This window comes from Vitis riparia, chromosome 5 (assembly GCF_004353265.1).
Source record: "Vitis riparia cultivar Riparia Gloire de Montpellier isolate 1030 chromosome 5, EGFV_Vit.rip_1.0, whole genome shotgun sequence".
Lineage (NCBI taxonomy): Eukaryota > Viridiplantae > Streptophyta > Magnoliopsida > Vitales > Vitaceae > Vitis > Vitis riparia.
In genome coordinates, this window is record NC_048435.1 from 5,432,503 (window position 1) to 5,450,412 (window position 17,910).

General features: G+C 34.9%; 3 protein-coding genes across 3 annotated transcripts; all 3 read right to left on the reverse strand.

The window, feature by feature from the left end:
* Positions 1–634: 634 nt before the first annotated feature.
* LOC117915068 (early light-induced protein 1, chloroplastic) lies at positions 635–1,638 on the reverse strand. The gene is made up of 3 exons (XM_034830633.1): positions 1,396–1,638; positions 1,197–1,307; positions 635–1,102 (listed from the first exon to the last, which is right to left on the reverse strand). Exons 1-3 carry the CDS (start codon positions 1,537–1,539, stop codon positions 758–760), a joined length of 600 nt encoding a protein of 199 aa, XP_034686524.1. The 5' UTR covers positions 1,540–1,638; the 3' UTR covers positions 635–757.
* Positions 1,639–2,229: 591 nt separating this feature from the next.
* LOC117913935 (DPH4 homolog) lies at positions 2,230–8,676 on the reverse strand. Its single transcript, XM_034829067.1, has 2 exons — positions 8,447–8,676; positions 2,230–2,963 (listed from the first exon to the last, which is right to left on the reverse strand). The coding sequence occupies exon 2, from the start codon at positions 2,929–2,931 to the stop codon at positions 2,383–2,385; it is 549 nt and encodes a 182-aa protein (XP_034684958.1). The 5' UTR covers positions 2,932–2,963; positions 8,447–8,676; the 3' UTR covers positions 2,230–2,382.
* An 897-nt stretch (positions 8,677–9,573) lies between these two features.
* On the reverse strand, positions 9,574–12,115 carry LOC117914056 (perakine reductase-like). The gene is made up of 7 exons (XM_034829221.1): positions 11,988–12,115; positions 11,553–11,723; positions 11,093–11,296; positions 10,816–10,988; positions 10,568–10,664; positions 10,281–10,434; positions 9,574–10,065 (listed from the first exon to the last, which is right to left on the reverse strand). Exons 1-7 carry the CDS (start codon positions 12,045–12,047, stop codon positions 9,887–9,889), a joined length of 1,038 nt encoding a protein of 345 aa, XP_034685112.1. The 5' UTR covers positions 12,048–12,115; the 3' UTR covers positions 9,574–9,886.
* Positions 12,116–17,910: the final 5,795 nt, after the last annotated feature.

Consider the following 17,910-nt stretch of genomic DNA (forward strand, 5'->3'; position numbering starts at 1 on the left):
TCTAACTTTGTGTGTGTGAATGGGAATGAATGCATTCAGGAAACCTGTTGGGAGGCATTGTGGAATAATGGCGCGCAGGAATGTTGATCAGACCTTTGGCCCTGCGCACAAAATAGCGAGCATTACGCAATATTTTAGAGTAAGCTGGCAAGCTTCTCTGAAACTTCAAAACCCCTATTAGAATTAAGGCCGCCATTCAATTAGCCAAATAATATTTGTGTAGGTATGTTCCGGGGGGGCGTCCGTTTGAACTGAATGCCATTTTATGACCGAATCGGGAGGTTGATATAGTTTGTTTGAATGGCCTTATAACTCTTGAAATTAGCGAAAAAGATTGTTTTATGTTATTAAACTATATTTGGAAGATATTTCAACTCAAATTTGATTTTGAAATATTTAGAAACCTTAAATGTATAAGAGTGTGCTTTTATTGCATTGTGTTTGTGGAAATTTAAAAAAAAAAGGGTAAATCAATGGGGTACATGATTCAACAGTGGTGCTGTTTTGACACATTTTAATGGTTGAGAGTTGATTTACATGTGATACGAAGTTGTGAAGTTGAGAATAGCTTGAAGTTGTATTCGACCTGGGGCTCTTCCAAGTTCCAAAGAAGAGCCTCGACATTTCATCAGAATTTTAGGAGAAAAAACTTTGGAGTATATTAAGTCAAGATACCAAATTTTCCATTACATTGAAGTATCCTGAATTTACATTAAAGATGTGAGCCAAAACAGATGGCAAACGCGGGGGTTGAGAGCTAGACAAGAGCACCACCTTTAAGATATTCAGTGAAGGCGAGTGCAACCAGACCCAACATGGCAAACCTCCCATTCCACATCTCCGCATCAGAAGTCATCAACCCCTTCGATTTGGACTCCACGCTCACACCTTTGAACAAGGGAATCAGAGAAGCTAGTGAGAATACAACAGCGGTTCCCAGGAACCATGGAATCCCACCGTTGGATATCTGAGCAAACACATCCTCACCCTTCCATATTTCCGCACCCATTGCCGCAACAAAGCCTACCATGGCAAGCCTGCCGTTGATCCTCTCCGGTGCCGGCCCACTAAACGCGAACACATCCCCAAATTTGGTGCTCACCTGCCACAAAATTCAAAAACATATATATATTCTCAGGTTATACACCCCACCGGAAAAGTGACCATGGAAAAAGTTACCCGCGGACTTTACATACCTTGGGCGCAGGAGGAGGAGGAGGAGGAGGGATCGGTTGACGTGACTGTGAGAGTGAGGGTGGCTGCTGGGGGTTGGTGGTGACAGGTGGTGGCCGTTCGCTTTGGCCATCCTGCACATTGGTTACGAGATCAGTTGTCAAAATCCCATAAATCGGCTGACATTATCTGCTATGATCTGAGTGGAGGTTGAGATCTTACCTCCTTGGTGCACCGCACCTGCACAGCACTCCTTTGAAGACGTAGCACCGACCTGGGAGGGACGACCTGGAGATCTCTGGTTCTGTTGGCTACGCGTGTCATAGCTGTTGCAAGGGTGGATTGCATGGTGGTTGCCATGGCCATCAGCGTCGACTCCGAAATTCTTAGCGAGTCGTGCAAGGGCTTCCAAAGGCGCTATGATGCTATGGCGATGCTACTGTGTACTTCTGAGTGTGGGTATGAAGATTGGAGCCTGGCAGCATTATTTATAACGTGGGAGGGTAAAGGCTAAATCGAGGTGTGGATATTTTGAGTTCCACGTCATTTTCTCAGAGTTGTCCAGAGGATTGGATCACGTGGGCTCATATTTGTCCACACATATAGGTTGAGGACGTGGTCTCTGCTCCGCTCCACACAATATCACCATATGCTAGGTTGACGACGTGGGCTCCGCTCCCAGCACCCACAATATCATCACATGTGGCTGTCGAGTCTACCTTGTTCTAGGTTTTTCCAGCCCCGAAATTAGGCAGATGTCCATTTGTTATGTCATTAAATTCATCTTCGTCAACCATAACCATTCACACCTTTGCACAAATTAAATTCAGAATTAATTTGAATTAATTTCAAAACTTGTACACTGCTTTATAAATATTGACGAAATATTATTTATTTTTATCATAGATGTTTCATTTTTCTTTAAAAAATCTATGTAGTTTACATTTATAATCGATGTTATACAAATTTCATATCATAATATCAATATCCTAAATTTTCTTTTATTTTCAAACGTTACATAATCATATTAATCCCATATTGTTACGTGACATGGCATTAAAACTAAAAGAAAATTTATATCATGCCGTTTTTCAAATCAAAATTTTGCTGGGAAGCTCCCAACAGATGTGGAAAGGCTGCCCTGATAGTTTCAACTCCTCTTCAATCAAAAACTTGAGGCCCTCGATCACGAAAAATTAATCCCACAAATTACAGATTATCAGAAACTACTACTGCAGTATCTGCGTTAATCAATAGGCGGACTTTTAGAGAACAAGACCCACAAGGAAGAATAAACGATGCGGGCAAAGAATCTGGTGTCTGTAAAGAGATCTTGCTTCCGTCCCTAAACACAGCATACCCCATTTCCCCCAATTCAGACGAATCAACAGAGAAGTAATCACCGCAGCGACACTGGTAAAAGAGCTCTAATACTTTGCCATCATCTTCAATTGTCATATCCTCTAAGCTGAGATCTTCAGCTGTGGCTGTATCCTGTCTTGAAGCTCGCAGCCCACTATCATAAACAGCTCGTGACCTTGGATCACTGAGGGTTTCCCAAGCCTTCTGTATTTTCAGAAATCTATCTCCTGACTCAGGATCAGTATTGGATGTCTCTGTTGTCTTTTGCAATTTATCAGGATGGGAATTGAGGATGGCGGATCGGTAGCATCCACGGATCTCTTCATAGTTTGCATCTTCCTTGACAGAGAGAATGTCATAGTAAGTTTGCTCAAAGGAGTTCTTATAAAGAAGCATGGTTTGGTTCCACTTGCATCAGACTGCTTTCCCTGCAAATGCAATGAAAACTGTCATATTATCTACTTTGTAGTAAATTCAATGACCAAACCCACCTTCAGAATGGTGACAATGTCTACCCTCTGATGCAGAAAGATGTCTGACTATAGTGTAATCTTTAGACTGTTACACTTCTAATTTAACTTTTACCTTCTTTTTGGGAATACCAAACTTTGGATCAGGCAGACGCACATTTAAGCTTTACCCAGTTTTAGCCCAGACCAACATATAGTTGATTGGAAAAAGGTTATTCCATGCTGAAATTTCTAAACACTATGTTAACTAATCAAACAGTTTTGAACTTTAACTGGATCAGATTATGATAAAAATAAATAAATAAAATAAAAAGAATGAGCAACTAAGAAATCCAAAATAGAGGGGCTCTAAAAGTGATTTAATGAAGAACTCCTTCAATCTTTGATCTGAGAGTTCATCATTATCGAAAGTTCTTCAGTTGTACTCCTTCCAAATACACCAAAATAAACAAATCGGAGCCAAGCGCTGAACCATTCTTTTTTTATCTAGCCCCTTAAATTTTCATTCAAGGAGGATATTTCTCACTGAAATCAAAAACACCCAAATTGTGCCAAAAACTGCTATCAGAAAAGTTCATAGCATTCTTGTCTTATCACAATGAATCAAGATGTGATTAGCCAATTCTTCATCATCTTTACAAAAGTTGCATCTATTGACGATGGGCCATCTCCCCTTCATTAACATATCTATAGTTAAGATCTTCCCCAAACAACTTCCCATGCAAAAAATAAAAAAACAAGCTAAGTGGAGCATGGAAACCCCAAATCTTTTTGGCTGGAAATACTAAATTATTCTCAGCACTTGAGGATTTGTTGTACAACTTGACACTAAAGTTTCCCCTCCTATCATCTTTCCAAAGTAAATTGTTAAATCCTACTCGCACTTCCAATTAGTAAATAAGTCCCAAAAATTGGGTCCCCTCATCTATCTCTCAATATTGGAAGGGTCTAAATTAAACCTCCCAATGGCCACCTCCGGCTCCTCCTTCCTCCCATAAATCTGCAACTGTAGCACTTTTGGAAGAGTCTATTCTGAAAAGTGCAGGTGTCCTCCCTCTCATAAAATGTTTACATCAACAAATGGAATATGTGACCCATACCAAATAGCTGCTAGTTACCATATATATATATATATATATATTATAAGTAAGAGGGTGAATTAATAAATGCTTAAAGCGTACAAAAGTACACGGGTCGTATACAAAGAGCACCAAACAAAAAGCAAGAAAGAGGGTACACAAAAAAATACTCCCTCCCGCATCCAAGACCCAACCAGTCTATGAAATCAACCAAATGTGTATATCCTCCACCTATATATACCCTAATCCATGCAAAGAAATTGTTAAGGAAAATGTTTTTTAGCCTTTAATTTGATAATTCCTCACATTCAAAGAATCTCCTATTTTTTTCCTTCTAGATTGTCCAAAAAATACAAGAAGCAGCTTTGCTAGTTACCCGAATATTGAACTCAATCATCACATTAGACAAAATGGCACAAAGAATATGAAATCCAACAGTGAGCCAGTGCCTCAAAGTTTGCTGTGACAACTGGGTAGTCTTGAATGGTTGAAAAAATCAGTACTCCCCATTCAACAACAATGATGTTTACAATGCTTTTAGAAGAAATGGATATTCTTTGGCAAATAAGAGAGTGAAGTTGTTCCCTTTTGACATAGTTTGGAATTCTTGGGTACCATCAAGAATTAGCTTTTTTGTTTAGGAAACAACTTAGACAAAGATTTTGACTCTAGATCAACTCAAAAAAAGAGGTTGGAGGATTCCTAATAAATATTACTTGTTTAAGGAAGAAGAAGAAACGAATGACCATATTCTCATTCATTATTCGAAAGCTTGCTTATTATGATGGTTGATTTCTGCTTACTCAGTTCTACAACTCACGTATTTCTACAGCAACTTACTCAGTTCTTGTTAATGGCACACCGACAAGATTTTTCAACAGCTCAAGGGGGTTGAGACAAGGGGACCCCCTTTCGCCCTATCTTTTTGTGATAGGTATGGAAACCTTAAGCTGTTTGATTAAGAAAGCAGTTAGTGGGCCATTTGACAAGCTGCAGGGTTAAAGGGAGGGATGGTGAGGGAGTTCAACTCACCCATCTGTTGTATGCTAATGATATGCTGATTTTTTGCGAAGCCTCTGCGGAACAACTAACTCACCTAAACTAGGTGTTAATGTGGTTTGAAGCCATCTCTAGTTTAAGAATTAATTTGGACAAAAGTGAGATCCTACCAGTGGGGAGGGTTGAGAATTTGGAGGAGTTGGCCCTTGAGCTTGGGTGTAAGGTGGGGACACTCCCTTCCTCATACTCAAGGCTTCCTTTGGGTGCCCCTCACAAATCAGCGACAGTTTGGGACGGGATGGAAGAGAGGTTTTGGAGGAGATTAGCTATATGAAAGAGGCAATATATATCTAAAGGAGGAAGACCCACTCTTATTCGAAGCACTTTGTCCAATATGCTTATTTACTATATGTCTATTCTGCGTATGCCTAGATCAGTTAAATTGAGACTTGAGCAAATCCAAAGGGATTTCCTTCGGGGTGAGGGGCTTTGGAGTGGAAGACTCATCTTGTTAAGTGGACAGTTGTATGCTTAAATAAAAGTAAGAGTGGTTTGGGTGTTAGATGCATTTCTACACTTAATGGAGCCCTTTTGGGTAAATGGAGTTGACGCTTCATGGTAGAAAGGGAAGCTCTTTGGAAACAAGTCATTAGTATGAAGTATGGAGTGGAAGAATGGGAGGGGTATACCCTTGATGGAAGAAAGGGTTTTGGAGTAGGGTTGTGGAAGGAGATTAGGAAGGAAGGTTCTTTGTTGAGCAACAACATTGTGTTTACGCTTTCCCCTCTTTGTTTGCTTTGGCGGTTTCAAAAGAGGAGTGGGTGGCGGAGGTTTGGGACCCATCGGTTGAGGGGGGGAATTGGAGTCCTCGTTTTTCTAGGGCTTTCAATGATTGGGAGGTAGTCTTGGTGGAACAGTTGCTCATGACAATTCAAGGGAAGAGGGTTATCGCAGAATTGGAGGATAGGGTGGTTTGGAAAAAGACAAAAAATGGGATTTTCACTATTAAGTCTCTTTATAGTGCAGTAGAGCCAGGAAATACAGTCCGGTTTCCAAGGAACATCGTTTGGTGTCCTTATGTTCCTCCCAAAATGGGTTTTTTTGCTTGGGAAGCCTCGTGGGGAAAAGTTTTAACATTGGATCAACTTAAGAGGAGGGGTAGGACCCTAGCTAATAGATGTTTCTTTTATCTAGCCAACGAGGAGTCTACTAATCACATATTAATCCACTGCACGAAGACTAGGGTTTTGTGGGAGTTATTATTTGCTCTCTTTGGGGTGACTTGGGTTCTCCCTTGCTCGGTAAGGGAGACTCTCCTTGGATGGTATGGGTCCTTTGTTGGTAAGAAGCGCAAAAAAGCTTGGAAGCTAGCTCCTTTATGCCTTTTTTAGGTAGTGTGGAAGGAAAGAAATAGGATAGCATTCGACAATGAAGAGTTTTTGGTTCATAGGTTGAAGTATTCTTTTGTGTGTAGTTTTTGGTCTTGGACAAAGTTGTATATAGATGTTAGACCTTTACCTTTAATCGACTTTTTTGATTGGGTGGATTCTAAGTGAGGGCGGATGAGGTTTTTTGTATCCCCTCCTTTTTTGTTTTTCTTTGCTTATGGCACCTACTGTATACTTCCTGTATGCCTTGGATTGTCCTCCAAGCTCCCTTTTTCTAATTTATATATTCTCTGTGTTTACTTATCAAAAAAAAAAAATGATAGTTGATTTTTGCATTTTTTTTGTGTCAAGTGGGTGATGCCCTCTTTAGTTAGAGGTCCTTATGAGCTGGCACGGTTCTTTTGTTGGTAAAAAGGTAAAAAAAGCTCGGAAGGTTACTCCGTTGTGTTTATTTTGGACCTTATGGAAAGAAAGAAATAAGAGAGCTTTTGATAATTGCAAAAGCCCAAACCTAATAATTAAAAATTATTTCCTATACCTTTTGGGATTGGATCAGATTGTATATTGGGGATGGTTCTTTGTTGTTGTTAAATATTGTGGATTGGTTAGGCTCTCCATAAGGCACGGTTGCTGATTTTTGTGTCTTTCGCGCCTCTTTTTTAGTCTTTGGTTTTCTTTGTATACATTGTGTATACCTCTTTTTTATAAACACACTCATCATTTACCTATCAAAAAAAAAAAAAAACTCGGCACGAAATTATTGCTCAAAACTCCATCTTTAAAGTTTTTCCTGATCCATTGAGCATTCCCAAGTTTATCAACTCTTAAAGCATATTTTATTGTATTCACCACCAGAAAAAATTCAAACTTTGGGGTTTATGCTGCCTCTCAAGCTCGATTGTGGCATTAAGTCTCAGATTTCAAAAACAATCATCACATAAGAATCACACCTCGAATTTAGGGTAGGCTTTATACCATATCCTTTAGCCCATTTGTAGCCAAAAAAACACCCTCAATAATTTGATTGGGCCTTATCACACAACTATTTGAGATTGACCATCCATGTCAGTGCTTCTCCTTCAAATTGATCACGATTCAAATAGTTTACTTTGATCATAGGACAATTTTCCTCCTGGAAAGATTACGTTGGGGTGCTTCCTTGAAGTGCCTCTTTTTATTAATATATTGTCTCTTTATTCATCAAAATTTTCCTCCTGGAAAGACAGCTTCCATTATGTTTAATCACCTATTTTCCATGTAGCACCATCAGCTACAGCCCACCTCTCCTTACTGTTTGGTATCTTTCTAATAACTTTCCATTCCATGATGTTGTCTAATCTCCTTGGAACACCATCATCCTTTCCCCAAACTTTGTCACAGTGGTTTTTCTCCCCAAACTATCCCTCTTTCCAGAAAATTTTCACAGCCATTTTCCTAGTAAAGCTTTACTGAGCACCAACAACATCCTGACACCTAAACCACCCTTGCTTGTTTGAGCTACAGTAGTTTTATAAGTGTTTCTTGACTTTGCAATGTTCTATTCCATGAAGCACAACTAGCCTTGCAATCGTCTAAAAACGCTTCTTCCTAATGATGACCTTAATTGCACAATAACCTGAAACATCCTTCATACCCAATGCCTAAGAAACATCTTCTTCAGTATCCCTCCCTTGGGAGGGATTGAAAAAATGTATATGGATGTTCTCCTAGCAGAAAATAAACCAAGTTTAAATGGTCATTTTTGAGCATCTTCAATCCCTAAGCATTTTTTTTTTCATTTCCTTAGCTCTCTCCCGAACCAAACCTACCAAAAATCAACTAAACCGTAAGTTTTAGGTAAAGTGCAATTTTTTGTATTCTCGAACCCTAGATGGTGAAAAATCTACCAATTTCTTATTATTTTCTCAGCATGCAAACAATCATATCTAACGCAGAATTCGATTGATTGGATTGTAAATAGAGATTCAAACAGTACCTTGAACTCAGAGATCGCCCGAGACGCAGCGTTTCAAGAATGGGTGATTGAATGCCTTTTTGTAAATAGAGGTTGAATGCTCTTCTGTAAACAATGATCGGGCTACCTTGAACTCGGAGATCGACCAAAACACAGCGTTTGTAGAGCAATGATTGAATGCTTTTGTGTAGGCTGAGAGTCTATGATCAAGGTATTTTGAACTCAGAGATGGCCGAAACCAGCGTTTGGGTTGCTTTTGTGGAAACGGACGTGAGTTTCGTCGGGTAATAATGGGCTGAGGCGGGCACAACCCGGCCCATTTCTTGAATTATTGAATTATTGAGGTGATTTCCAATACAAATCATAAATTTCTTTATTCAGGTTTGGTTTGGATGAAATGCAATTCACGAGTAGCCCGCTAAATGGTGATTCAACGTAAATTTTACATCTTGGAACCAAACCAATTTTGGAGTAGCTTTGTGATGATGGAACCAACCAGAAAAAAGCATTATGATGCAAAGATCAATGTGTCTGGCACAATAAAGTTGTAGTTCACTAATTATTCTCACTACATTTAAAAAAAATCAAATATTATTTGTATTCCTCGAAAACCCCCATTTGTGTCACCATTCAATATTTCTTAGCCCATTATTAATCAAACTACCACTAGATCCAATGCGAGTAGATCACTTAGCCATGCTTCATGATTGAAAAAACGAGCACCGTGAAAATACATGTCACTTAACCAAATAATGATGATGGAAAGTTGCCTGAAATGGACACTAGATACTTTGAAATTCAATCAAATCTTATTTCAATATCAAGATTTTCAATCCGTGTTCAATTTCATCAGGTAGGCTTCACAAATTTAATAAATAATTTATAATTTAAAGTTTATGTAATTTATATTCATTAATATGTTAATTTTATAATTAATTAATATAACTCTAAATCACTTGAACTGATATTACATTAAATTTATATCCTTCAATTTACAGGACCAAAACCCCCATCTCAATAACTTTATATCCTCTTCCTCTTCCTCTTCCACTTCATGTGATTCTTGCTGTTCAAGTCCTCCAAATTTTGAATTTTCAACGTTGTAATGAATTTATTTGGAATATAACTGGAAAAGAAGGGATCAAACAAGAAGAAAGTGATGGAAAAACCTCAAAGGCCTCCACATGGTATTCTCAATTTGTGCTTCACTTAGATCACATCGCCACTTATTCATTGTTGTGACAAACTGCCATTGCAAAATGCTGGCGGTGGGAGGCAGATTTAATACTTCACATAATTGATATTGAAAATGCTTACATGGTTTGAATTTTTACAGGAATATAAGGGGAACTCTTTCAGAAAGTGGAATGTCTTGCCTGTTACTTAACACCAACACCAGCACTCGTTCAATCTCTGGCTTTGGCATGCACCATATCTTCTTCTTTGTACTTCAGTAATTTTCTATTTTTTTGGTGGGGTATCTGCTAACTTCCAATTGTACTCAAATAAAAAACTGAGATCTCTACTGCCATTCACTTCATCAGTAGGCACAGCATCACAAATTTCTTTCAGATCATCCTCAGTAAGCTTCACTCCCAAGGATCCAAAGTTATTGTCAAGGTTCTTAACTTTAGTTGTCCCTGCAAGCACAATATCAAAACGCCACATTATAGTATGTTGTAAAAATAGGATATTGTCATAACCACTCTCAACTGCAAAGCATAATGAAGTAGAACTCAGCATTTGAGTTTGTGGCCGGGCAATGGAAAGAAGAGAAGTCGTTTTGAAAAGTAATAAAAGCTACTGGGTAAACAAACAGACAAGAAAATTGAAGGGAAGGAAGAGCATAATTTACCAGGGATCGGAACCACATCATCTCCCTGATGGAAAAGCCATGCCAGAGCAAGTTGAGGAAGAGTGCAGCCATGTTTTGCAGCCAGTTTCTCAAGGCGGGCATATATAAGTTTGTTCTTCTCTAAATTCTCTCCAGTGAACCTTGGATGCATAGTCTGTGGCAGGAATGTCAGTATGAATTTAAATAACTGATTCCAATGCTAAAACAATGATCGATATTCTTTGCCCATCAAAAGAAGTAAAAGAACTCAGACGCAAATTACTAAATTTTTATCTATAGTTACTGACCAGGATACTCTGAGTGGGCAAGCTCTCCACAACTGCCTTCCCACCAAAGAATCCACGACCAAGAGGGCTATATGCTACTATTCCAATACCAAGCTCTCTGTGAGTAACAGATAAGAAGAGATTCAGAGTCCATGATTTAAATTCTGTAATATTCTCAATCCCTCAGCTTTTTCAGGCTGTTCTTCACCCTGTATAAAAAACTTAAAGGTTTGGTTTAGTGATGCAAACATTAAAGCTAGATAACCAACCGGCAGAGTGGAATTAAATCTTCTTCAATTTCACGGGCCCAGAAAGAATACTCCATTTGTAAGGCAGTGATGGGATGAACTGCATGGGCTCTCCTTATTGTGTCTAAACTAGCTTCAGATAAACCGATGTATTTTATCTTTCCCTCCTCCACCAACTTCTTAAGCTCCTCCATCTAAATCAAACAAAATTAATCATCCATCAAATTTTGATGCAGTTTCATACATTAGAAACTAGATGAAACCGAAAATAAGAAGAAAAAGAATATTTGATACTCACTGTATCCTCTATTGGGACTGACATGTCCACACGATGCTGAAAGTACAGGTCAATGTAGTCCACACCAAGCCTCTTAAGACTGGCTTCACAGCAGTCCCGAACATATTCAGGGGTACCCTTTATCACAACCTTACCGACCTCTAACACCTGAAGGCCAAATTTTGTAGCTAATTGAATTTCTTCCCGAGGGAGCTCCTTCAGAGCCTGAAAATATAAGGAAAAAGACTACCCATCAACTTAAGAACATGATTCAATCCCATGGATGATTCGGCAACAGATTCATACTTCAATATAAAATTTTGGTTTGCCCGTGTGTGACTTTCTTTTCTTTCTTTCCTCCCATGAAACTTCCCATTGAAAAAAAGTGAAGCATCATGTGAAGGAAGAAATTGGCCTTTCAAAATGGTTCTTTTATATTCCTGATTTACTCAGATTTGAGCTTGAAAGTAAAAAACAGTACCTTTCCAACCATGATCTCATTGTCATGATTTGCTCCATAAATATCTGATGTATCAAAGAGGGTGATACCCTTATAAAAAGCTTCCTTTATAACTGAACATCCAGCTTCATGGGAGAGGGGTGAATTATAGATCCCAGAAAGTCCTGCACATCCAAAGCCCAATCTAGAAACCTACAGAAGAAAAAAAAGAGCAAATTATTAGAATGAAAATCAATCTTTTCATTTTTTTTCACAAAAATTGCGAACAGATATTTTACATTTTTATGAAAGCAGCAAACCAGATATGATTCATTAATCCATAGATCTGAACTGATAAGGATATACAACAATAATCAAGTCATACCCGCAATGATGTTAGCTGAACAAAATTAAAGAAGTCCCAGAAAAAAAAAATAATGGGCATGGTACAGATGGGTGTGAGAAGAACAAACTCACCTCCAATCCCTGACTGCCCAATTTGACTCTTGGGATTTTGATCTGAGGCATGTCCTCCATTTTGGTTCCTCAGGAAGCCAAAGAAGAAAGATGCTGCAAGAAACAGGGAAATGCTGTAGGTGCCCACCCACCTGCCACATCTCAAGTTAAACGGGGTACAAGTGCCGACCCGCAAAGGCAATTGCTGGTGGCAGAAAGTTGAAACGAATATTCTAACGGCGGCTCTTGTCACTTTCTTTCTGGATGTATATGTGTTGGACATGCCACTCAAAGCATTTTGGGAATCTATAATACATGTTATAATACAATCTCTAGTACAAGTTGTAATTTTTTTTAACAACAATTTTTAAAAACAGTTTCTAGTGCTTTCAGAGACAAAAATGCTTTTGAAAACTGAATTCTAAAACACAATTTTTTGTTCTAAAAAAAAGAGTTAATAAAAGCTATTTTATAGGAAAAGTAAAATAAGAAAAAAAAATACTTATTTAAGAACTATTTTTTAAAATTGATTGTTTTCTTTCATTAATTTGATGTTATAAATATAAATAATTTTTAGATTTATACTGCAATGAGTTAAAAAAAATGTATCCATTTTTAAAATTACTTGCATAATTTTTCATTTTTGTATACAATTTTTATAATATATTTACACTTTAATCATTAGTTAGCCTAAAATGCAAATTACCTCATCTTAGAAAAAAAAAATTGTATCCATTTTTAAATCACTTGATTAATTTTTCTTTTTATATACAATTTTTTTTATCTATTTATAATTGATCATTGGTTAGCCTAAAATGTAAATCAACTCAACTCAACTCGGAAATTTCTTCAACTCCGCAAAACTACATTCAATGAAAAAATCATTCTTTTATTACTTCATTTATTCAAACCAACTTGAATATGAATCTCACTAGATAACACCAATAGGGGGTGAATATGTGTTTTTTAAAACAATTAGATATGGTATCTCACAAATGCTCACAATTCCCTTGTTTTTCCTATAAAATGATATTCTTTTTCACCCTTATAAATAAACAAGCAAATCACAAACAACAATGGATACACCAATACTCTTCTAAACAAGTTATTCAATGCAAATCACATGCAAATGAGACAACACTCCCCGAACCTGATATATAAAACATTGCATCAATATAAAACTCTTTTTCATATATCCCTTGTCATCAACTAGCAACAATTAACATATATCTTGTTATTTCAAAGATTCAATAAACACATTTCAGCTAATGCTCCAATTAATTCAATCATCATAACACAATGAAAAATACCATAAGCTCATGAAATGCTAATCAAAAGACAAAATAGAAAAGAGTTTTTAATATGGAAAACCTCTAAAGAAATAAAAAAACCACGTGTCCCAAGTAATCAAATAATTTACTATGAAGAAATATTAGCTGAGTACAAGATTATACCTAACTCAAGTCTTTCATCCTCTCCCGAACCACTTGCTTAGAACATTCAAATATCAGCTACCATCATTCTTCTTTAGAAAAACACTTGTCATCCACTCAAAGCTTTGATCTCAGCCTCTTCTTAAGTCCACACAAGAAGAATCTTGGGTTTTACCCCAATAAGTTGAATATGAGAGTTAGGATGAAAAACACAGTGAATCAACCCATTTGAAATAAATATTTTTCTCTCAAAAATTGATTTTCAATTCAAACCCATAAATTTTTTCACTAAGCAAACACTCCCCAATATAGTAAGAAAAACTTGAAGCTCAAAAACCTAGAGTTTTCTCTCTCATAGTAGCCCACACCACATCTAGAAAGAGGACTTAAGTATTAGGATTTTGAAACTCATCAGACTTTTATAACTTGAAGCTCAAATTTTCATGATTTGAGATTTGTTTGAAAAATCATGAAAATTTGCAAGTGTGATCGAAGTCTGATGGATTAGACAAGACTGAAAAATTTGGGTTCAAGATAAATTGTTACCACTTAGTTCGATCAATCCAAATGTTTTAAACACAATGTTTTACACTTTTAAGTTTCAATTTCATTTTCTAATAAAAGAATAAAAATTTTAAATATGATTGATAATTGTTTGTTATCATCCATCATCTCAAATGCACTTACCAATTTCTCTAGTCATCTTCAAACATGAAACAATTTGGAAAAGGTATGTGTCCAAAAGAGGATTTGAAGCATATGAGCTACAAGACATAATGATAATTTTGACCCAAAATTGCCAATACATACAATATGGTTACACAACTCAGTATAGAAAATTTTGATGGAGTGTTTGCAATGATCTTAAATAATGTCTTCAAATACTACACGAAAGGTATATGAAAGAAGTTTTCTTCAAACAAATCTCTACACATCATCGACCTTATCATCCAAAACACCCGATACAAAGTTCAAGGTACCTATTTCTTCACCCTTTTTAGTTATTCTCATTAGGTCTTTTTCCCCTTCCTATCTCCGAGTGACATTGTAATTGCATTTTTTTTTCTTATGCTCCCAAATCAAGTAAAAGATGGGGTTTTTTTTTTTTGGTACAATAGCTTCCCCGAATCCCTAGCCCATAAAAACAATAGATTAAGGAATGAGTCCTTCACCTTTGAACTTTTTTCTTCATCTATCCAAATTGTCTATCATACACTAAGGGGATTACAAATTGCAAGCAAAAGGCTCCAAATTTGCTTTTTCTCTGTTGTCAAATCTAGCAAATTGTTTAGAATTTAGAAGGTCCCTGCCCAACATATTTTCAAATCTAGCAATATCAAACTAAGAAGAGAAGCATGAGAACACAAAGAACACCCTTTTAAAAACATAGAGAACAACCCATTTTTTTCCCACTAAATATTACAAAAAAAACAAGTGAAAACATGAAAAATACAAAGAACTGGAACAACATTCCTTGTCAAACATATTTTCAGTGTTCTTTTTTTCTAGAAAACAAAAACCAATGCACAAAAACAGTTCTCAAGTGGGCCATGATCTCTTTTTAATTAAAAAAGAAAAGAAACTTACAAGAATTTGCAAAATAATAATAATAATAATAATAATAAAGAAATAATCCTAAACACCCCATTTCGCTTCCTTATGTTTCTCAAGATCAATCCTTACTATTTCATTTCTTTCATCTTGTGAGTAGGTTCAATTTGTAAAAATGGACCAATAAGATTTTTTGTCAAAGAGTAACAAATCTAAGAACTACAAAATGAAAAACAGAAAGCAGAGCATCAAAACACACCATAGGAGAGCAAATCAAAGCATAGATTTCTTGTTTGAGGTCTTAAAATGTTTCGAAATTTTTATAAATTTCCATGTTTTTGAATTGATAATGTGTATAATACTTAATAATAATATTTTGCATTATAGTGAACCATGAATTTGAAGAAAAATTTCCTTTGATTGTTTGTGTTAGTGTTTTACCAAGGTTAAATTTCTATTTGAGTTATTGAATGGGTGTTTGATAAAATAATTTAATAACTTAAAGTGATTTAATAACTTAATTTAAATTATTAAATAAATTAAGTGTATTTGGTAAAATTATTTAATGGTATGACTTAAAATAAAAAATAACTTTAAGTAATAAGTAAAAAAAAATAAACTCATTTTTAAGTTCATCTTCATTTTACATTTTTACCCTTTCATCTTTTTTTTTGTTAGGTAACTTCACAGCCTCTTTTACTACTCTATGACTTCTATTATTATTCAATATCTTTTACTCTAATTATAATTTATGAGAATAAATATATCAATTTAATGATTTAAAATAAATTTTAAGTTAATTTTATTGAACACTCTTAATGTTAAAGTAAGAATTAAGTAATAAGTTTTAAGTTAATATTTAAATATAATTAAACTTAAAGTCAACTTAAGTTATTAAGTGATAAGAATTAAGTTTTATCATATACCCACTAAAAGTTTTTAGATTTAGGAATTTCAATGTTGTTAAGTTACCATTTTTATTTTTATTTTTTTTATGGTGTACTTGTGATATGTGTATATAGTTATGACAATAAAGGCTAATGTGGTCAACTCAAATTATGATATGACTAATCATGTATAATGGGAGTCTTAAAATAAAAATATTGAAACTAATACTATGTCTTATACTGATTTTAGAAAGTGATTTTAGTTTTTCTAACACAAAAACTTTTATCTTTCAAGTACTATAAATACTAGAAACATTTCTTAAAATTATTATTAAATACACTCTAAAATAGTATTTGATAAACTTAATACTTATTATTTAATAATTTAAGTTGACTTTAAGTCAAATTATACTTAAATTGTTAACTTAAAACTTGTTATTTAATTATCAATTTAAGTATGAAGGTTATTTGATAAACTAACTTAAAACTTATTTTAAATTATCAAATTGATTTATCCTCATAAATTATAACTATGGTAAATGAGGTCGACAGTAAAAGTTGTCAAGTAGCGAAGGAGATTATGAAAGTAATTAAGGCAAATGGGGGTAGAAAGATAAAATAAAGATATGAATTATCATCATCTATACACATGCATTTGTGATACTATATAATTTTCTGCATGATCACTAATTTTATTTCTTATAATTTCAAGAATGACACAATTAAGAATAGAGGATTTGTTGTATTTTTCATCAAATTTGCATGTTATAATATAAGATTATTTAATTCAAAAGATGAAATAATCTTAAATTTGTAAAAATAATCTCTCTCCTATTTAAACTCGAAAAAAAAACTTTTTTATGTATAAATTTCCTTCAACATTTGAATTATATTAAGTAAGTTTTGAAAGAGTGGGTTATTTTCATAAAAATATATGAGGGGTATTTTTGTTATAAAAAAAAAAAAGATATTTTTCTTAGAGTAAAATATGTGGAAGGGTTAGATTTGTAAATTTAAAAAAAATCATCAAATTTCCATAGGCCATAGCATAACAAGCTCATTTAATATCTCAACTTTTATTATTGTTTTCATATAGTAGAACTAACATAGTTGGAGAATTATTTTTTTTTTTTGTATACTATTACACAATTCATATGGATTTGTAGTAATTTTTTTACTACTTTTAATTACCTTGTAGTATGTGATGCCACCTCCGTCATTGTCTTTTATCTTGCTAAAATACTTTGGAGGAGTTGACAAAATTTTATATTTCTGACACTTGGAAGACATTGAGAATATTAAGAATAAATTGATCAAGCTATAATTTGAGGTTTTTAAGACCTCACCTCATATTTTGATTCCTTCTTGGTCATGCATAAACTTCATTTTTCAACCCAAATTGTCCATTAGAGAGTTTTGGTCCCATTCCATGGCATGAAAAAAAATAATAATGAATAAGGATACATTCCTTAATATTAAGAATAAGGTGTGTGAAAAATTGTTGTCTAGTAGAGTAACACCCAGAGAAGAGTGAACGAGTGTATTTTTAAATATTATAAATTAGAAGTTGAATTATTAACCCAATTTAAACTTGTGAGATATAAGAGATAATTAATATAATCAAAATAGCTAGAGATCGAGTAAGAGACATAGAAATTTTAACATGGAAAACCTCACACTAACTGTGAAAATAAAAAACCACAAAATCTAAAATCTAAAATCTAAAATATGTTATATGAGATCAAGTTACACATAATTATCTAATTATTTTATTTTAAAGACTTTCTCTTTAAAACCTATAGCTTGATTAACGTCTGCGACACAACAATCTTTAATTACTCCAATGAATACTTCTCAACCTAGTTGAAGGGATGCATGTTTTTCAATAATTCAAAATTCAAACTTTGAATATTTCATGTGAGACTGAGAATGGTAGGACAAATTAGGTTAAACCTTTCTATAAGTGTTCCCACCCTAAAAGGGTTAAAGAAGGGTTTGGCCTTTAGGCGTTAGGAGATCAATATCCCAAAATTTTCAAATAAATATTTATTGAATTCCCAAAAGATATTTTGG

Bases quoted from the DNA above. Each gene is read 5' to 3' on its own strand.
- LOC117915068 (XM_034830633.1), bottom strand. From the start codon at position 1,539: ATGGCCATGGCAACCACCATGCAATCCACCCTTGCAACAGCTATGACA. The intron at 1,308-1,395 runs GTAAGATCTCAA...ACCAATGTGCAG, and splicing joins AGGTGCGGTGCACCAAGGAG to GATGGCCAAAGCGAACGGCC. The intron at 1,103-1,196 runs GTATGTAAAGTC...ATTTTGTGGCAG, and splicing joins CTCCTCCTCCTGCGCCCAAG to GTGAGCACCAAATTTGGGGA.
- LOC117913935 (XM_034829067.1), bottom strand. From the start codon at position 2,931: ATGCTTCTTTATAAGAACTCCTTTGAGCAAACTTACTATGACATTCTC.
- LOC117914056 (XM_034829221.1), bottom strand. From the start codon at position 12,047: ATGGAGGACATGCCTCAGATCAAAATCCCAAGAGTCAAATTGGGCAGT. The intron at 10,435-10,567 runs GTCAGTAACTAT...TTCCTGCCACAG, and splicing joins TGCCCACTCAGAGTATCCTG to ACTATGCATCCAAGGTTCAC. The intron at 10,066-10,280 runs GTAAATTATGCT...TTGTGCTTGCAG, and splicing joins TGATGTGGTTCCGATCCCTG to GGACAACTAAAGTTAAGAAC.